This window comes from Lynx canadensis, chromosome C2, assembly GCF_007474595.2.
Source record: "Lynx canadensis isolate LIC74 chromosome C2, mLynCan4.pri.v2, whole genome shotgun sequence".
NCBI classification, from domain to species: Eukaryota; Metazoa; Chordata; class Mammalia; order Carnivora; family Felidae; genus Lynx; species Lynx canadensis.
The window spans coordinates 103,334,110-103,353,992 of record NC_044311.2 but is presented as its reverse complement, the minus strand read 5'-3'; the positions used below and the strand labels follow the sequence as shown (position 1 = coordinate 103,353,992).

The window sequence follows — 19,883 nt, the reverse complement described above, 5'->3', positions numbered from 1 at the left end:
TACAAAGACACAGGATGTTAATTGTGACCAGCAAACAAAGTTTGCAGGCTAGTTGTGACCTACAAATGTGCTGCTACACGTGTTTCTCTGCTAAGCTTTGACCACATCCTAAAACACAGTTCAATGTGTCAATATTTCAGAGCTAGTCTGTTTGCTCGATTAATCCAGTCATAGGCATAAGGGGAAAAAAAAAGTAACCATGTTTTACTGCTTTTGCTCAATTCAATTTGAACTGGGTGCTCCTAGGAATACTACTGCAGAAAATAAGCACAGAAATAGGGAACAGGGTAATGAACCATGGGGTCAGAACACGTGCTACATGTCTCCTAATCCAATCCACAGTAGTAGGTGAAGTTTTAATGGGTGTTTTTTGATCAAATATGTCTAAGAAGCATAAACTTTGAAATAGATTTATGGCAGAATAACTTTTTTAATATTAATGTTTATTTATTTATTTTTGAGAGAGTGAGCACAAGCAGGGGAGGGGCAGAGAAAGAGACACATAGAATCGGAAGCAGGCTCCGGGCCCTGAGCTGTCAGCACAAAGCCCAACACGGGGCTGGAGCTCACGAACCGTGAGATCATGACCTGAGCTGAAGTCTGACGCTGAACCGACTGAGCCACCCAGGCACCCCTGTGGCAGAACATCTTAAGGCTAATAATATCTTTCATGCTAATATTCAGTATGAAATCCCAGAAGGAAAATACTGTATTTGGTGTCTTCAAACTTGTTGAAAACATACCATGATGTGGTAAACACACACACATACATACTTTAGATATATCAATTATATATTTTCAATAGAGTCATCATCCTATCTTATAACTCAGTTTAGATTACGCTGTGTTACCAATGACAGAATACCATTGTAGCTACTTAAACAATGAGGGGTTATTTTCCTTAAAGAGCAAGAAACCCAGAAGTAGGTTTGTGGCTTTATTCAGTGGCTCACAAACGTCAGAACAAACTCATAAAAATTCTCTTGACCTTTTTCTCTCAGGTGCAAGCTAACTTCTGCCGCTACAAGTACCACAGCTGCGTACAAGAAAAGAAAGAGGGAATCGGGAGGTAGTAAGGGGATATCAGCTTCATCCTTGCCTTTTAACAAGGAAAAAAACCAAATTTTTCAGAATTCTTGTAGCAGACACTGCCTTGAGTCTCATTATCTTATTAACATCAAGCTATTTGACCACACGTAACTGTTGCAGAGCGTGGGAGAGCAGGTGGAAGCTCTACGAAAGCAGCGAACAGGATTCTTAGAATTGGTTTAGACATGCGTGTTATTTCACCTGGCCTTGGCACATCATTGCTTCAAACAAATGAGACCGCAAGGGGGAAGTTGGATCTTGGCTAGGCAACTAATAAGGTCTGCTATATAGACTGTGTTACAAAACACACTTGGTGTAACTCATTCATCATTTACAAATTGTAATGCACACTCTAATATACTGCCCACATTCCCCTTCAGGAATAAAGCACTGCTCACCCGCTGCTAGGAAGACTGCTAGAAGACAGGCCTCAAGCTACCAACTCCCTTTAGGTATCGCTCCGACTGAAGACAGTCACCTCACCACGGACTCACCCCCTTCCCTGGGGCCATCATCATGAGACTATAGAGGCCCTACTGACTCCTCTGCCCCTTCATGCCCCCCCACCCCGTTCTCTTACCTCTTTCCCTCTCTCCCCTCGGTTCTTCCCAGACTCAGAACACCACTGGAAGGTCTTCTTTTCTTCGGAGCTAGAGGCCAGCTAAAGCTTCAGTGGAGATCACATTACAACTTGACCTTTCCCTCTTCCCGAGCCAGCTTTCCCCTCTTATCTTCTGCTAGTAAACCTCCTCCATGCTAATGTCCGTCTCAGAGCCTCCTTCCTGGAGAACCCAACGTGCTTCAAAAACAAAATAGGAAATTAAATGTACTCAAAACATGTACTCTATTTTAGTTTTAAAGTTTATTTGGAATTTTTTAAAGACATAATTTTTTTTTTAAAATCAGAGTTACTAAAGTGAAAATGCAATTTTTAAGACTGCCACATGTCAATGAAATTCTTTGTCATTTCAACAATGGCAAATATGAAAATATTTACCATTTGCACCAACTGTTCATGTCCCTAATTGAAAGACATATGGTTTTGTTTATACAAATGTATTTTTTGGAAACAGCTTTACTTTTCTGAATATAAAATGAATTACTCCTCATTGTAAAATCACAAAAACAAAAATACATTAAAAAAGAAAATAATTCACTTATAATCTTATCACGTATCTGTTATTTATCTCTGAGTGATATCCGTCCAGACTTTTCAAAGGAGTTAACAGCTGTTTCTTTGACATTCGTTTCCTTTAGTCTCAAGGAAAGTCTGAAGATCTGACCCATGTGCCATCCTCCTTGCAATATTAACCGAAACAATTTTAAGAATTTAACTAGAGCATATCTGTATTAAAAAATAATCTGGCCAAGGAATAGGTACAGGACCAAATCATACCACGCTGTTTTGACCAAGTAATCAGTAATTGGTATTGATGAGACAGAGCTGACGCAGAGAAATGGAGCTGGTAGTACACACCTGAGAGAGCAGGCTGCCTTACCAGGAATAAAAGCTTAAAGGATCCAGAGCGAATGCTTCCCTGAGCTGTGGTAGTGTGCACACTTTGAGCTGCATTTCTTATGACCATGCGTTTTCTCTAAGCAGCATGTGAGGAACGTTGCAAGCCATGCCTGGGAGGTACAAGACCACGGCTTGCTGTTCTGTGCGCTGCACTGCATCCTGTTTGCCTTTTAAAAACTAAATACATTTGGTGCTGGGTCAATGTCCTATGAGTTTGCTTAGGCTGAAATGTACAACGACCTCAGCTAGCAGAAACAGACCTTTTTATTATCACACGAACAATTCAGGACTACCTTCTCATTGTAAAAGATTCAAATAATAGAGAACTTTGTAAACTCTCCACTTCAATTTCCCTCCTCTCTTGTTTTCAGTCACTAATTTCCTTATTTTGCATAGGTCTCTTCAGGTTTTCCATTACTTTTCAAGTCAGTTTTGGTAATTTGTGTCGTTCTAGGAATTTATCCATTTCTTCTAAGTGTTAAATTTGTAGGCATATAAAGTTGTTTATGTTTCCTTATAATCCTTTTAATTCCTGTAAGGTGTGTACTTACACGTACCAATTTTATGGGTCTTAACCAAGAACCAGCTTTGGGTTCCACTGATATTTTCTAATGTTTTTCTGTTTCTGTTCCATTGGTTTCTGCTCTGATCTTTATTATTTCCTTCTATCTACTCTAAGTTTGATTTCTGCCTTCTTGCTTGTCAAGGTAGAAGGTACGTTTTGATTTAGATTTTTCATCTTTAACTATGTAAGCATTTTATGACCTATATTTCCTTCTAAGCATTGCTTTAGCTACAACTCCTTCTTTTTGATATATTGTATTGTTATTTTTACTCAGTTTAAAGTATTGTACAATTTCCCTTGGGAGTTCTTCTTTGACCCTCGGTTATTTGGAAGTCTGTGGTTTATTTTCCAAATCTTTGGGGATTTTCAAATACCTTTCTACTTTATATTTCTAATTTATTTCTGTTATGATAAAAAGCACTTTGTGTTATTTCAAACCTTTTAATGTTTTGAAGACTTGCTTTAGGGAATACCGTATAGTCTATCCTGAATATTGTTCCATGGTGCTTGGAAATAAAGTATTTTGTTGCTGCCATGTGGAGAGTATTCTTTAAATGTCAGATCCCTTCTCTTTTGTACTGCTGGTGGGAATGCAAACTGGTGCAGCCACTCTGGAAAACAGTATGGAGGTTCCTCAAAAAATTAAAAATAGAACTACCCTATGATCCAGCAATTGCACTACTAGGTATTTATCCAAGGGATACAGGTGTGCTGTTTTGAAGGGACACATGCACCCCCATGTTTATAGCAGCATTACCAACAATAGTCAAAGTATGGAAAGAGCCCAAATGTCCATCAATGGATGAATGGATAAAGAAGATGTGGTATGTATATACAATGGAGTATTACTCGGCAATCAGAAAGAATGAAATCTTGCCATTTGCAACTCCGTGGATGGAACTAGAGGGTATTATGCTAAGTGAAATTAGTCAGAGAAAGACAAATACCATGTGACTTCACTCAAATGAGGACTTTAAGAGGATGTAAATTAAAAAAACAAATAAATGTCAGATCCTTTTGGTCAATGGTGTTCTTCAAGGTCTATATCCTTATTCATTTTCTCTCTGCTTTTATCAATTGCTGAGACAGGAGTAACTAAATCTCCAACTATGGCTGTTGTATTTTCTATTTCTCCTTAAATTCTGTCAGTTTTTGCTTCATATTTGGGCTCTGTTGTTATTAGTATGTATTTATAATGATTATATCTTTAAGATGTATTGACCTTTTATCACTATGAAATGTTATGAACAAAACCATCCCTTGTAATAATCTTTGTATTGAGGCCTATTTCATCTCATGTAAGGCTAGCCACTCCAACTCTATTATGATTACCATAGGCAGGCATTTTTTTCCATCCTTTTATAGTCACGTAATTGTATCTTTGAATTTTAAGTATTTCTTTTGTAGACAGAAAGATCTTGTTTTTAGGGTTTGTTTGTTTGTTTGTTTGTTTTTATCCATTCCACCTCTGCCTTTTGAGTGGAGTGTTCAGCTCATTCCTGTTTAATGTAATTATTGATACAGTTGATTTATACCTACTATTGCGCTATTTGTTTTCTACCTAGCTCATTTCTTTTTTGTTCCTCTATTCTTCCACTATCTTTTGTGTTAAAAAAACTTTTTGGATGCTATTTTAATTCCCAAATATTTTAGATGTATTGAGATTTTTTGTTGTTGTTAGTTGCTCTAGGGGTTAAAATATTCATCTTTAACTTTCACAATTCACTTAAAGCTAACACAGACTTAATTTCAATGAAATATAGCCTACTGGCACAACTCCATTTCATCTCTCCCCACTCCTTTGTGTTGTTGTCACATACATAAAACCTTCATGCATATTATAAACCTAATAATACTGTGTTAGAATTATGAGCTTAAATAATGTTCTGATGTTAAAAAAATTAAGGAAGGAAAAGAAAAAAAATTATACATGCCCACACATAGTCTTCACTTGCTCACATATTTCTGGTGACCTCCATTCCTTCCTGCAGATCAGAGTTACTGTCTGGTGTCATTTCCCTTTGGCTTGAAGGACTTCCCTAGTTTTTCCCTCTAAGTCAGGTCTGCTAACAGTTGATTCTATCCATTTTTGTTCATCTGAGGCTGTCTTTATTTTGCTTTTGTTCTTTTAATGATAATTTCACTAGGTTATAGAATTCTTGGTTGACTTTTTTTTTCTCAGCACATTAAAAATGTCACCCCTTCTTCTTGTGGCCTCCACTTTTTTTTTTTATAAGAAGTTAACTATTAATCACATTGTTGTCCCCTTCTACACAATGAGTTGTTTTGTTACTTTCAGGATTTCTCTTTTCTTTGGTTTTCAGGAATTTGAATGTAATGTGTATAGTTGCACTTTCTTTTATGTGTGTATCTACTTGGTGTTCACTGAGCTTCTTGAGTCTGGAAATAAATGTTTTTCATCAAAATGGGAAGTTTTCAGCCATTATATTTTAAAATAATTTTCTCCTTTCTCTCCTCTCTTTGAATGAGTCCTAATAAATATATGCTGGAATTCTTGAAATTGTCCTACAGATCTCTGAGACTATTCCTTTTTTTTTTCAATCTCTTTTATTTTTGTTCTTTGGATTAGATAATTTCTATTGTGATATATCTTTTAATTAAGGCCTCTACTGTTTCAAATCTGCTGTTGAGCTCACCTAGTGAAGTTTTAAATTTCAGTTATTATACTTTCCAACTTTAGAATTTCCATTTGGTTCTTTCATCTTGGTTTCCAAAAGCCAATTTCTACTGACTGCTTTTTTTCCCCCTTGAGTATGGCTTGCACTCTTCTGTTTCTTGTAAATCTTGTAATGGTTATGTGAAAATAAAAATTTTAGATAATATATTATAGCCCTTATGCATTCTGTTTCATTTTTCTTTTTTTTTTAAAAAAAATTTTTTTTAACGTTTATTTACTTTTGAGACAGAGAGAGACAGAGCATGAACGGGGGAGGGTCAGAGAGAGGGAGACACAGAATCTGAAACAGGCTCCGGGCTCCGAGCTGTCAGCACAGAGCCCGACGTGGGGCCCGAACTCACGGACCGCAAGATCATGACCTGAGCCGAAGTCGGCCGCTTAACCGACTGAGCCACCCAGGCACCCCACTGTTTCATTTTTCTAAGGCTCACTGCATTGTGGGGTTTTGTTGTTTCCTTCTTTGTTTGTTTTAAATTGCCTGAACTTAAATTGCAGATTCTCTCTTCCTCTGAAGCTGACAATGTGTCTGCTCAGGTTTTTTGTTTTGCTTTGTTTTCATTTCTTAGCATTCCTTCCTTGTACTCCCCCATTCCCCTGTCTGCATAGTTGAGTGGCCCACCATGATTTGAGCGACATGTTAATTTTCTAAGGCTTCCTTGTTTGAAGTATGTGTGTGTTGAAGAACACCTTCAAAGTTGTAGGTACCTCTCATATCTACCTTGGCTTTCATTTTTCTCTGGTCCTTCTTAGGTCTCCCCAATACCGTGCGTCCATGGTTAAGTGACAGGCAGGGATGAGTGGAGAGTTTCTCTCAGCACTGTTATGGCTTTCACTGTTAAATTTTGTCCGGAAGATCATTGTCCTAAACCAGGCCTGCAATCTTGGACTCGCAAAGTTGTGGGCTTTCCCCATTCATTCCGAAATGAGGCTCCACTTTTAGACAGCAACGTTGAGGCTTTCACACCCATCCTTCCCCTTCCCCTTGCTCTTCTCTTCCCCTCCCCCTCCCCCTCACCCTAAAACATTCTGCCACCCTGGTTTTAAAGCTGTTGGTTTTTCTGCCATTTTTAGGCCAATAAGCTACACAGCAACAAAAGATGAAGAAGACAGGAAAAGAGAGCAGCTGAGGCCAGAAGACCATGGACTGCTACCATTCTTACCTGAAACTGTAGTAATTTTCTAGGAACAAGCATTTCTTAATTTTCAGATGGTGGTTTTAGGCATTTTCCCCCTTTATACTTGCTTTTATCCTTAGTTTTGTTTTACTTTGGAAGAACCAACTTAATATTATTTAGGATATCTCAAGTATTATTTTAGGGTCAATAAAAATTGTCCTAAAGAATATAGTTGAAAATCTTGAAATTAATTGCTCTTATTTACACTTCTGTACTGTGGAGAATAAACCTACTTATAAAATTATAAAGTCCATGTCTGACAGGACAGATAATACCTATCTAAAATTAAGTTCATTCTCAGCACCCCTTATTCACATATTTATCCCTCCAGATCCATGCTCTTGTTCTCCACTCCTCTTTGACCCATGGGAGGTTGACTTCTATGGACTACTTCATGAGGGCTGCTTTTCTCTCTGACATCATTGGGTTTGACTAATGAGGAAAATGGGTGGGAGATTGGAGGGCAGAGAAGAAAAAAATGAGCATGTTTTTCCACAACTCCTTTCTTGCTTGGTCATGACCAGCAATGGATGTGTGTTTTGTTTTGTTTTGTTTTTAATTTTTTTTTAACGTTTATTTATTTTTGAGACAGAGAGAGACAGAGCCTGAACGGGGTGGGGCAGAGAGAGAGGGAGACACAGAATCAGAAGCAGGCTCCAGGCTCTGAGCCATCAGCCCAGAGCCCGATGTGGGGCTCGAACTCACGGACGGCGAGATCGTGACCTGAGCTGAAGTCAGATGCTTAACCGACTGAGCCACCCAGGTGCCCCTGTTTTGTTTTGTTTTGTTTTGTTTTGTTTTGTTTTGTTTTAACCGAAAGCCATACTTCTTGTCAGGCAACCCTTTCTTACAGCTATTTACTTCACTAGGTTGCAGTAGTGGGTATTTCTCTAATACCTTCAAGCCTAGGAGTTGTCATGGCTTTTTCTGTTGTTAACCTGGATGTGTTTCACCATTTCTTGTTCTTCTCATTAGGCCAGGTTGCACCTCTGCCAACAATTCCTTCATTAAAATCATTCAATTAACCCTTTTGGTGGTTGCATCTGTTTCCAGCCAGGACACGGACCGGTGCACCACTTCTTGGTGTTCTTGCTCCCATTCTATGTTTCTAGCTCTTAGGGTCCTCCAACTAGAGCTTACCTTCTAGAAATGTCTTCATCTCAAATCTCTTCTTTTGATCAAAATTTAGTCTACCATATGTCTTATTTGGTGGAAGATCCACTAGAACTAGTCCTACCGGGAAGGTTATTCTGAGGATGCTAACTGTGTTATCTGTCCTGGGACATCTGAATTTTAAGGGCTTAGCCCTTTATAATTTCAGGCAAAACATTTCTAGACATGTAAATTCATATATAGGTGGTAAAGTTGATATTATCTGTGGTGTCCCTCAAGTAAGCCGGGCTCTGAATGTGGGAGGAGGTCAGAAGAGCCAGTTAAACAAGAAGAAAAGTTGCTTGATCCAGTGTTTCCTAAAATACATACCTCAGAGCAATAGTCTTGCAAAAGGCTTTGAAAAAATAATAACATAAAAGGATGTTTCTCTCATGAAATAATTTTTTGAAATACTGAGTATATCCTCCTCTTGAGAAGAGAAATTGTATATTAGCTCACTAAAGCTATAAAAGTTGTATTGGGTAAATAAACTGGATTTACTTTGAGCCGGTTGTGTTTCAAGTAAGAACAAAATTTTTCAGAATGCTCTGACTTTACTAATAGCCCTCTCTCCAGGGCATTACATAGAAATTTTTGTAATGGGGCACATTGTTTTCTTCTAGAAAATTTGAATACTTAAGCCTTTCACATGTAGGAAGATGGACTGTATCTCCTATTACCCATTACTGGTTGTTCCTGAATTTTATTTACTCTTTTATTTTAGCCTTTGATTTTCCAAGAATTCTGGTCCTATGGGGTTATGATAAGTATAATAAAAAGAGCTGAGAATCTTATGCCAAATCCACGCATTGTTCTATTGTTTTTTAACTTGTTTTAACTTTTCACTGGAATAATTGTTTTCTGGAGGATCTTACAGTGTAAAGTCAATAAAAATATGAATCATCAGTATAGTCTAATCAAATGCAATTGTAACACCATAATTAATTTGGAATAGTTTCATAATTTACAACAGCATAATTGGGAGGACAAGGGTCCCTCCCCTTTTTTCATAAAGTGGTTTGCATACCAGCTTCAGTCGTGCTAAAGAATGATTTACCAGAATAAGGAAAAATCACACAGAGAGATAAGTTCTATTTGCATAAAACAAAGGTATTCCAAAGAGCCTTCAAAATAAGGAGGCGTCTTTTATTCCAACTATTTTATTTAGTGCATGTTACTGTAAACAATTTCAACGGTAGACAAATTTATAAAGTGTAAAGTGTAAGTCCCAGGTAATCCCCTGCTAGTAGCTACTGTTAATGGTTTGAAACCCCTTGAACTTTAAAATACATATTCATGTATGTGTGTGTATATAATATATATTTGTGTGTATATATACAGATATAAATAAATATACTGAAGTGATAAAGATTAAAATAAAATATAGATGATCATCCAAAAAGAGATTTGAAAACTGGGCTTCTTTCTATACTCTATGACCCATTTTTCTGAGTGTGTAAGCTCTGAGTGGCAGCTGTCATTCTGACGTACTTTTCATTTTCTTTTGGCAACAAGACCTCAATTTTGTTGGCCTTAAAATTCTCCCTTCTTGACAGGTGCCCGTCAGAACTACATACCTTCCCCTCACATTTCCTACATTTTTAACTGCTTCAAGCTTGTCAGGACATATCTGCTTAGTCCAGCTATCTGCTAAACTTCATTTTGATAACCCAATTCATTAAAAAGTACTACTGAAGCCTCATATTTATTTACTATTTGAACATGACTCATGAAGGCATCATTCAAATATCTGATTGTACTCACTAATGTATTTCATAACACACATAAATCCATACCTAGGCTTTTTTATGTTCTCATAATGTCTCCATGTGCTCAGCCACCTATATTTAATGAAAAGCTATCTTCCCACCCCCCTGGCAAATTTCAAACACATGTGGAGCTATCTAATGCACAGGCACACACTTTCTGTGTGACCTTGGACAATCTTCCTCTATCTCCTGATTTTATAAATCTATAGAATGGGGAACCTTGTCATGCAGATTGCTTTTCAAAAATATTACAATAATTAGAAATAGTGCAGTGATTTGGATTTATCAACCTAAGTTGTACTATTTTAGAGATGCCAATCATGCATCATGTTCATGAACTCTGTTAAGCCATTAAGGAATCACTCAGGATGTATCACAGGCTGCCTTATTGACCTGAAGGAGTAGGATATACTCTTTCCTGTCTCTGCCTGTCTCCTCTGCTCTTGACTTCCCCAGATCTCTGCAGACTGGTATGTGGAAGGTCACAGACTTGGGGCAGGGAAGCCCTTAGCCAGCTTTGGGTACTGTCACAAACTGATTCACTTGGTTTGAATCTATCTCCCTGTTGGACTATCCTGAGACATACACCTCCTGGGCTAACCATAGGATTCCTGCATTTGTACCTGAATTATTCTTACTAAAGCTGACCTTCTTCATATCCAAAGCCAATTACTGAATGCCCTTGTTTCTGGATTTGTGCTTTATGGTCAATCAGGGCATCCTTGCTGCTTTTCTCTCCACCCTCCGCACTGTTTTTGCTCTAACAGGGGGTGCCTGCACATAAATCTCCAGTATTGAGATCCCTTCTCTCTCTCTTTCTCTGGAGGCCCCAGCTAATACAAATGGGCATCTACTTTGCCCATGGTTCCATGTTCCTGCTTAGGTGATCTACACAGTTCCCTTTTGAGCCTGGGGCTTCTATCCTCCTGACCAGTTATCCCATCTTAGGTCCAAAGCTCAACCCCTCAAAACTGCCACACAGCTGGGATCTCTTCTTTTGAATAAATTTCCAGTCCTGTGTCCTACCTAATTCTTGAATGAATCCTTCTAATTCTTTGTTGTCCTCTCTTCCCTACATGAACCTGAGACTTCTACTCCCTTGAGCTCTCAGTCTGTGGGTATCCACGCCTGCTTCCTACAACCTGTTACCCTGCTAATGGGTAGTGCTGAACAAAAAGTTCTCTGGCCAAATAGCTTCAGAAAAAGCTCTGTTAAATGGTTACTCAGGCTCACTTTTTGTAAGACTTACCTAAGCCTTTAATATACTAATATGAATCCATGAAGGTGAAAATAATAGTTCTTCTAAATATATCTGTTGAAGGAGCATTTTTTCTCCAAAATTTCTGAAAGGCCTGGTGTTTTATGAAACACATTTTGAAAATGCTTTTTTAGATTAGACTATGGTCTCTTTCCGTTTTACATATTCTGGTTCAATAATGGTTCACAAGAAATATTTGGGGGGAAAGTGATTGAAGTGGAAAAGTCTGTGTTTAGTCAACCCCATTCAAAGAATAAAGAAGCACTGTATTTTGGTTACTTGGAGGTTGTTTTCTATAATAGAGCAAGGAGAAAGCAGAAGATTAACATTATTTTATTTAGTCCATCCTTGTGAGAATATTTATTGAGACTTAACAGCATGCCAGACATTACTGTCGATGCTGGGGTTTTCATGATGGATTAGATCAGTACTCTCCCTGCCCCCAAGAATCTTAGAGAAATCAACAAGAGTAAGATATCCTGCATGTCATTTAATATTTTGTGCTGAGTCTGTGCGTCAGAGGTCTCATTTTTAAGTTTTCCTTCAAGTTCTTAAAGTTTGTGTACATCCCCTTTTGTAGTAAACTGGATTCAGGCTCGTGATTCTTCTATAATTAAAGAAAACTGGGGGAATCCATGAGCAAATATGCATAGGCACACAATATGCAGCAAATATATGTACACCAAAACACATACAAACCATACTCACAGATCCTGCCGAGATCATCTTTATCTGAGTAAAGGTAAAAATAAAACACACCATTGACATATACATGCTATTTTTAGAGCACTGTCCAGAACACCTATATTTTAAAGTAACCACAGGGGAACTTGTGAAAATGCAGATTCCTGGGCTCTGCTCCAAATATTCTGATTCAGTAGGGCTCAGGAATATGCATGCTAAAGTAGTGCCACTTAACATACTTATACACACCAACATTTAGGAACTTCAGATTACTGGTTGTGCACTGAGAGCGGGAGCTTGTTGCCAAGCGGCCCTAGATTGGACAGAGGGACTTACCTCACCCTGGTTGCAGTGAGGGTTGTCAGGATAGAAGGCAGGCACCGGGTCTCCCAGTGCGACCAGGTAAAGAAGGCGCCTGCAACATAGCAATGTTCAAAAAGCACCAATCCCTTTTCCTCCATGGTGCCTCAAAGAAAACACAGCTAACAGCTGTGCACACCTGGGCTTCTCACTGTTTCCTCCCTAGTGTCAGATGTTTTACTTTGTTTCCATGTGAACTCACTTGTGAGGAGATCCCTGGATTCTCTCCAAAGAGATGGGAGATCCACCCCCAGGCTTTGCTTTCATTATTATTTTTAAATTAGATTCAGGTATTGATAGAAATCCAAATACCAGAATGCAGAGGCTTGTGAGATTGGTCTTGTCATGTAACACAAAAATTCAAGAGCGTACTGGTTTCAGATCAAAACTCTAGAAGCCTCCATCACCACATTTCCTGTTTGTAACTGAACAAAGTACACACGAAAGATTTCAAGACACAGAAGAGAGAGAAAACTGAGGTATAGTTAAAGACAAGTTTTACTGGCACACTACTTCTAAAGCAACAGAGCAACATTACTGGGGAAAAGAAGTTTGTGGGAACATTTTTAATCCATATATTTGCCTTATGGTTACATAAGGATTTCTCTGAGAAAAGAAGCATGCCAGGTAAGCGGTATTTTTAATTCTTTTGTTCTATTCCTATGCCTATAAATTCACTAAATAATTTCCATGTCCCCATCCAAAAACCACTTAACATTTGGGAAGTAAATCAGTTTACATGTTATTTTTAAAGTGTGAGATAGCCTTTAGTATAATTAGAAAATACTTTGAAATATTTTAGTGAATATAAGTTGATTATTTTCTCTTAAAAGAAAAAAATGGGAGGTTTTATAATATAAAGCTAGTTGTAGCTTTCACTGGTGTTCACTGATAACTATGCCATTTAAAGTATCTGTTATTTTTAAAGAAACTTGTTGATCATGCGTATTCCTCTTTAGTTATAAAGCTGGTTAGTACTAACCACATTCTAATTCCTTTGAGTTTAGGGATTTTATTACCTTCCCAGACATTAATCCAATTGTCAATATCAGAGAGCTGACCATTCTGCAAAGGCCAGTGAAAATTCGATTGCTTGCAGCATGGATTACAAGGGTTGAATCCCCATCGATTAGCTGGATGTCTGTTCCATGTTGATAGTTCATTCCTCTTTCATTGTTTTACATACTTTTTATTTCTTTAATAAAAATCTTTTTGTTGTAAAAGAAACCACACATATAAAGTGAGAGAACTATGAAATATACATGAAAAAGAAAAAAATTTCCACAGCTCCCATCACCTTAAAAATTATAAGATATTATGTTGTATTTCCTTCCTACTTTTATTTCTATACATTCTATATGGTTTGCTTTTCCTACATGAAATAATAATGAACATAAAATCATATGTCTAGATTTTTTGCTAACATTAGAACGTAGCTACTTCCCTTTTTATGAAAACTTCTGCCTAATCATTTTAGATGAATGCAGACTATGACATTCATTGGGTTAATAACAGCTTCCTTAGTTGTTTTTTTATTGTTTGACATCTGTGTTGTATCCAGTTGTATTATATTTAAAATGACAGAAAGTTGAAAATCTCTATAGCTTTTTCTATATTAAAGGTTATTTTCTTGGAAATTCTAGAGTTGGAATTACTGAGCAAGAGGTTATGAACACTTTAAGTCTCATTATTACCAAAATACTTTTCTAAGACTGCTACCAAGTAACTTTGATCCTAGCGTGTGTCTCCTGAACAGTTTGGTATCATCTAAAAAAAAAATCTTTACTGAAAAAGTGTAATATGCTAGCCTATTGATAATACTTACTTTGATTAAAATAAGGTTGAACACTTTCACATGGGTTTTTAAACTATAATCATACAATTTGTGCATTGTCCGATTACATCTTTTGCTTAATTATTGTGCTTTATCATACTTTTAAGATCAATTTGTATGAGCCACTTATAGGGTAAAGATATTATATATAATCCGTGAATTTGCTTTCCAATATTTGGTTTGCCAAATTTTAAAAACAATTAATTGGATTAATCACACAGCTGATTAATCGCATGATACCTACGTAGGATACATACGATTTTCGCACCTGTCTTCACTTTTTTCCAGGTTCATAGATTAGTAAAGAACAAAATCAATTGTTGCAGTTTTGCTATGCCCTGGAAAAAACAGACATGGCAGTACTATTAACAGTGGCCATGAGCTGATGGTGTTGGGGAACTCAGGAAGTGTGGGAAGGCCAAAGGCAGTGAATATGGCATTCAACTATTTCCAGGATTACTTAATTCTAATTTTACGATAGATGTGACAAAATTTCTTTCATACCATTTCCAAGTTTACATTTTCCCTTTAGAGGTAACATAGGAGTTCCTCCATTGTCAGTTGAGAGCTTCTGCAATTCCACAGAAGAGATAAAAATACCAAATGTTTGCTGTTAAAGACTCAGATCTTAAAAGGAGAGGGGGAGAACAATGTGAAAGAAGAGAGTCAGCTGATAATATGTTTTACATTTAGACAGGTGAGGTTAAAAAAGAAAATAAGTGTGAAAAAGTGAAATTATTCCTGGTTAAGTAAAACGAGGTATGAAAAGAAAAAATGCAAATCTTTCCTTTTCTTCTACCTACATGCTTTATATTCGCTGCATCAATCAATGGGCCAGTATCATAATTCCTCCTGTGTTTCTGCATGCTCATAAAATCAGTATTAGCTGAATCAAATGGTAAAAACAATTCCTGTGGGCTACCCTTGGTTTAAAGAGTGTGCCACGATTTAGTTACACATTGCTGTTTTTCAAAAAAAGAATTTTCATTGTTTTTACTCAGTTTTCTTTTCCCTTGAGCCTCAATCTCCTTTTTTGAGGACAGTAAGCCTTTCCTTTAGAGACTAGGTAGGACTAATTTATGAATCATCTTTTAAACTGAGATGTTCTTTAAATTAAAGATGGGTCAAAGACAATGTGTTTCATCATTTAATTTAGTTAATGTTTGCAGTGATTTTAAGGAAAGTCAATTCGGGAAAGATTGTCACTTACTAATCATAACTCTGAGAAATAAATGTGCACAAATTGCTAGTTAATAATAAATATCATTACCCTCAATCCAAGGGTTTGTAAAATTAAAAAACAAAATAATCATCATCATTGTCATTATCATCAGCATCATTACTGGTCACATTTCTAGGCATTTTAAATTTCATTTAATTCTCTCAGTATTCCCAAACTAGAAAGAAGAGATAAAAAATTAACAGGCCTTCTTAAAACATTAAAGTAACATAGTAGTTAAAATTTTGTTGGATGAAAATTCCCAACAACCAGGGCATCTTCCGAGGATATCACCAAGGTGCTTCTCCAACAGAAAACAGTAAGTACAGAAATAAAATGAAGGAGTAAATATAGGAAAAGAAAGACTCATCAACAGCAGGGATTTTGGCAACACTTCAATCTTAATAGTGTTTGGCAACACTCAACTTAATGGTCTTAAGTTGACCAATCCTAATTAGAGTTTAATTATAAAAGTGCCAAGTAGCCCAGTTTTGGAGGAATTACGCGGTCTTAAAATCTGCCCCCACCTCACTCCACATGTATGCTCTCTAACAAATTCAGTAAGTGTTGCTGAAGAGCAACCATGATGTACTAGAAAGAGGGACCTTGATGTCACACAGATGGGGATCGGACCTCCAACTTTACAATTGGTTTAGTGAGGTTCAGTGATGTGTAAGAAGTCACACAGCTCATAAGTGACTACACTCATTCTTTCTCTGCACTTCAAAGCAGACATTCCAATGCCCTATATTGCTGTCGTCCCTCTCTCCATCATAGTCCTTCCTCAACATACACCACCCACTTTTCAAATAACCCTCTGGTCACAAAAGACACGTATTGAAGGTTGACAGATTTCAAATTTGCCATTAAAAACAATATTTTATTTACTCAAAAGCCTGGGAGTAGATTTGAAAATCCCTTCCAGTGCTTCTATCTATGACTCTAATGCCTTTTATTGATGGGGTGATTGTGATGTAAGTGGTGGGGGAGGGGGGTGGGATTTGTGGATACTGACAATGTGTCACAAAGAGTCATCAAGAATGCATCTGGTTCCACACCAAACTATCATCACGGTAAGAAAATTGCTGTATAGGTAGAATCCATGGGGATTGTTATATCAGAACTTTTTCTTTGAACTTTCTGGGGTGTCTAAAGTAGATATACACATTCATGGGGTGCAAAAAGGAGAAGGTCACTGCTCTGACAGAGTTTGCAAGCCAAGAAACAGAAACCGTCATGAAAAGCCATATCTTATATACTATAAACGTATGCACTTGTCTCAGTTACAGACTCCCTGAAGGAGAAACAACTAAGGCATTATATGTATTGCTTTTCTGTTGTTAATTGTTTAAATAAAGGCTTCTGTAGGAGTCATATCTGTCAGCAGAAAGACAATACATTTGCTTTAGCTAGGCTTCCCTCCAGAGTACATGCAAGTGTGAATTCTAAATACAGTGCCTGCCAAGTACTCTTGGCTTTAAGGGAGTCAGAGGTCTTATAATTAAAGCTACTACTATTAACCCTTGGCAGTTGAATGCTATATAGAAACTTAAATTATGGTTTTCCTAGCTGTCATTGCCTCACTAATAACTTCTGGAGGCCTTTGGCTTTTTAACAGTGTAATAGCTAAATTCAAATTGTGTGGGAGTTCTTTTTAAATTGATAAAAGCTTTTTAAATGAAAGTAACTATAATTATGGAATAATAATAGTAAAGATTGCATTTGTTGGGCAAGAATATTTGAGCACTTTGTGAATCCAGCATTGTAAGAAGCATTATCTGTACTGAACAGATATCCACATGCATCTGGAGATATACTGAATATGGATAAAGGGAGGTATGAAAGTGCGTGTGCATGTGTATTCGCATCTATATGGATCTGCCATTCAAGTTGAAAATCTCCACCATGTAGCTACTCAATACCTTCTCATCTGTGTATGTTTTTTGTTTTTCAAAATAGGGGCATTTGTTGACAATCAAAAAATTATGAAAGCTGGGGTGCCTGGCTGGCTCGGTCATTATAGCATGTGACTCTTGATCTCAGGGTTGTAAGTTTGAGCCCCACATTGGGTATAGAGATTACTTAAAATTAAAATATAAAAAAAAAACTATTAAAGCTATCAAGAATGTCATGAAATAACAAAGCTTCTAAATGAAAAGCTTCCTGTTTAAAACTCAGATCACATTACACAAGGAAAAAAATCTTGGAAAACAGAAGTCTAGATAGGGAATTGCAGACCCCCCAAATCAATAGGAAAACCAGAAACTATGCTAAGTATACCCTACCCTTCAGAATTTGGCCTGTGTTTTGGCCTTACTGTTCCTGACACATTTTATGAAAATTACCAGGACTTTCCTTAAACCCTTTATGTAAAATGTAGGCACATGACATTGATTTGGTTGTTTCTTTGTAGTTGAGAACAAATTATCTTCTTGTCCCAATTAATGGACTGATAGAACTTTTTCAGTGCTCCTTTTAATTACAAAGAATAAAGGGAAACTTCTAATTGAAATACAATTTTGTGCAAATGATAGGATATTTTATAGCTAGAATCAGTGTAATTATAAAAATAAGATTAAGGGTTTTGCCTTGAAGTATACCTTTTTACACTGTGCTCTACTTTATTTACCCAAACCATGACCATTTATTGAATCTATACTAAATACTAGATGCTATGAGAACTAGAAAGAAAAAAAAACACTAAATAGAAGGTAAATTGTTAGTTCTCTCAAGGATAAGTTCTAGAGATCTATTATTCTTTTTATTTATTTATTTGCTTTCTCGCCTCTCCCCTAGAAAGAGAGGTAATAGACGTATATAGCACAGTATAAAGGGTAACCAAATAGATCAAGACAAAGGAAAACAAGGAGCAAGGGATACGATTAAGTCACAAAAAATAAGTATATCATATTATCCAAGAGATTTTCTTAAGATAGATTGTGTATCAAATGATACATATAGATAGATGGCCAATAGCAATTTTCACATGAACTAGAAGAGCAAAAATGTGACAGTCCTTGAGGAGATCCTCAGCTTCTTCTACCTGAGATACTGAATGACATATTAAATAATATCTTCTAGTCCATAAAATTCTTATAATTAATTCAGTAGCAAGTTTTATACAGCTGGTTCTTTTTCTTAAAACAAGATTTATTTTGCCCTGATAACATAGACAGAAAATGTACAAAATGTAAGAGAACAAACAGAGTGACAGTGTTTAAATTTTTATTTTCTGACTATAACCTGAAGTTCAGTATTCTGTTGCCATTTTAGGGCAGATTGTCAGCTGAGAGGGAAACCACTTTGATATTCTCTTAAAACATTTTGGGAACATAACTGGGACATGTTCCCAGAATAGAAAGCCATCAAAGCCCATTCTGCTTTCATTCAGAGGTAGATCCAGGGACAACCTATAGGCAGGGTCAAAATTTCCTTCCAAAATCAGTTTTGCATCCTTTCAGCATGTGCATGATTGAATGATCAAGGTTCCAAAGTGTATGTATGTCATAGGATTTGATGCAATAATTCTAGACTGGACTATTTCTTCTTCTTCTTCTTTTTTTAATTACAAATTTTCTAAAGTAAATGTTCTTTAAAGTTTTTACTTAAATTCAAGTTAGTTAACATACACTGTAATATTAGTTTCAGGTATAGAATTTAGTGAGTCATCACTTACATACAACACCCAGTGCTCATCACAAGTGCTCTGCTTTATGCTCATCACCCATTTTGCCCATCCCCCCACCCATCTCCCCTCCAGCAACCCCCAGTTTGTTCTCTGTAGTTAAGAGTCTTTTATGACTTGCCTCCCTCTTCCCCCCACCCCATCTTCATCTGTTTATTTCTTAAATTTCACCTATACATGAAATAATATGGTATTTGTCTTTCTCTGACTTATTTTGCTTAGCATAATACTTTCTAGCTACATCCACATCACTGCAAATGGCAAGATTTCATTCTTTTTTTGATGGCTGAGTACACACACACACACACACACACACACACCCCAAATCTTCTTTATATCCATTCATCAGTTGATGGACATTTGGGCTCTTTCCATAATTTGGCTATTGATGCTGCTATAAACATTGGGGTGCATGTGTCCCTTCCAATTAGTATTTTTGTGTCCTTTGGGTAAATACCTCTAAATACCTAGTAGTGCAATTGCTGGGTCATAGGGTAGTTCTATTTTTAACTTTTTGAGGAACTTCCATACTGTTTTCCAGAGTGGCTGCACCAGTTTGCATTCCTACCAACAGTGTAAGAGGGATCCCCTGTCTCTGTATCCTCACCAACATCTGTTGTTTCCTGTGTTGTTCATTTTAGCCACTCTGACAGGTGTGAGGTGGTATCTCATTATGGTTTTGATTTGTATTTCCCTGATGATGAGTGATGTTGAGCATCTTTTCATGTGTCTGCTGGCCATCTGTATTTTTTTTCTGGAAAAATTAGACTGGATGATTTCTTTTTTTTTTTAAGTTTATTTATTTATTTTGAGAGAGAGAGCACACACATATGAGCAGGGGAGGAGCAGAAAGAGAGGGAGAGAGAGAATCCCAAG

The 19,883-nt window shown here is 36.9% G+C and overlaps 1 protein-coding gene and 1 long non-coding RNA gene across 3 annotated transcripts in view; one reads left to right on the top strand and one right to left on the bottom strand.

The window, feature by feature from the left end:
• Positions 1–12,309, bottom strand: part of LOC115524060 — a 38,684-nt gene extending 26,375 nt beyond the window's left edge. The window contains exons 1-2 of the long non-coding RNA XR_003971932.1: positions 12,246–12,309; positions 1,670–1,888 (exon numbers count right to left, since the gene is read on the bottom strand). This is a non-coding gene — a long non-coding RNA (uncharacterized LOC115524060). The remainder of the gene's footprint in view (positions 1–1,669; positions 1,889–12,245) is intronic.
• A 369-nt stretch (positions 12,310–12,678) lies between these two features.
• LOC115523398 (T-cell receptor-associated transmembrane adapter 1) overlaps positions 12,679–19,883 on the top strand; it is a 38,597-nt gene continuing 31,392 nt past the window's right edge. The window contains exon 1 of one of the 2 annotated variants that reach the window (XM_030329410.1): positions 12,679–12,896. In XM_030329410.1, the coding sequence (XP_030185270.1) occupies positions 12,890–12,896 (7 nt within the window). In that variant the 5' untranslated portion in view covers positions 12,679–12,889. The remainder of the gene's footprint in view (positions 12,897–19,883) is intronic. The other variant, XM_030329409.1, reaches the window with a different exon arrangement.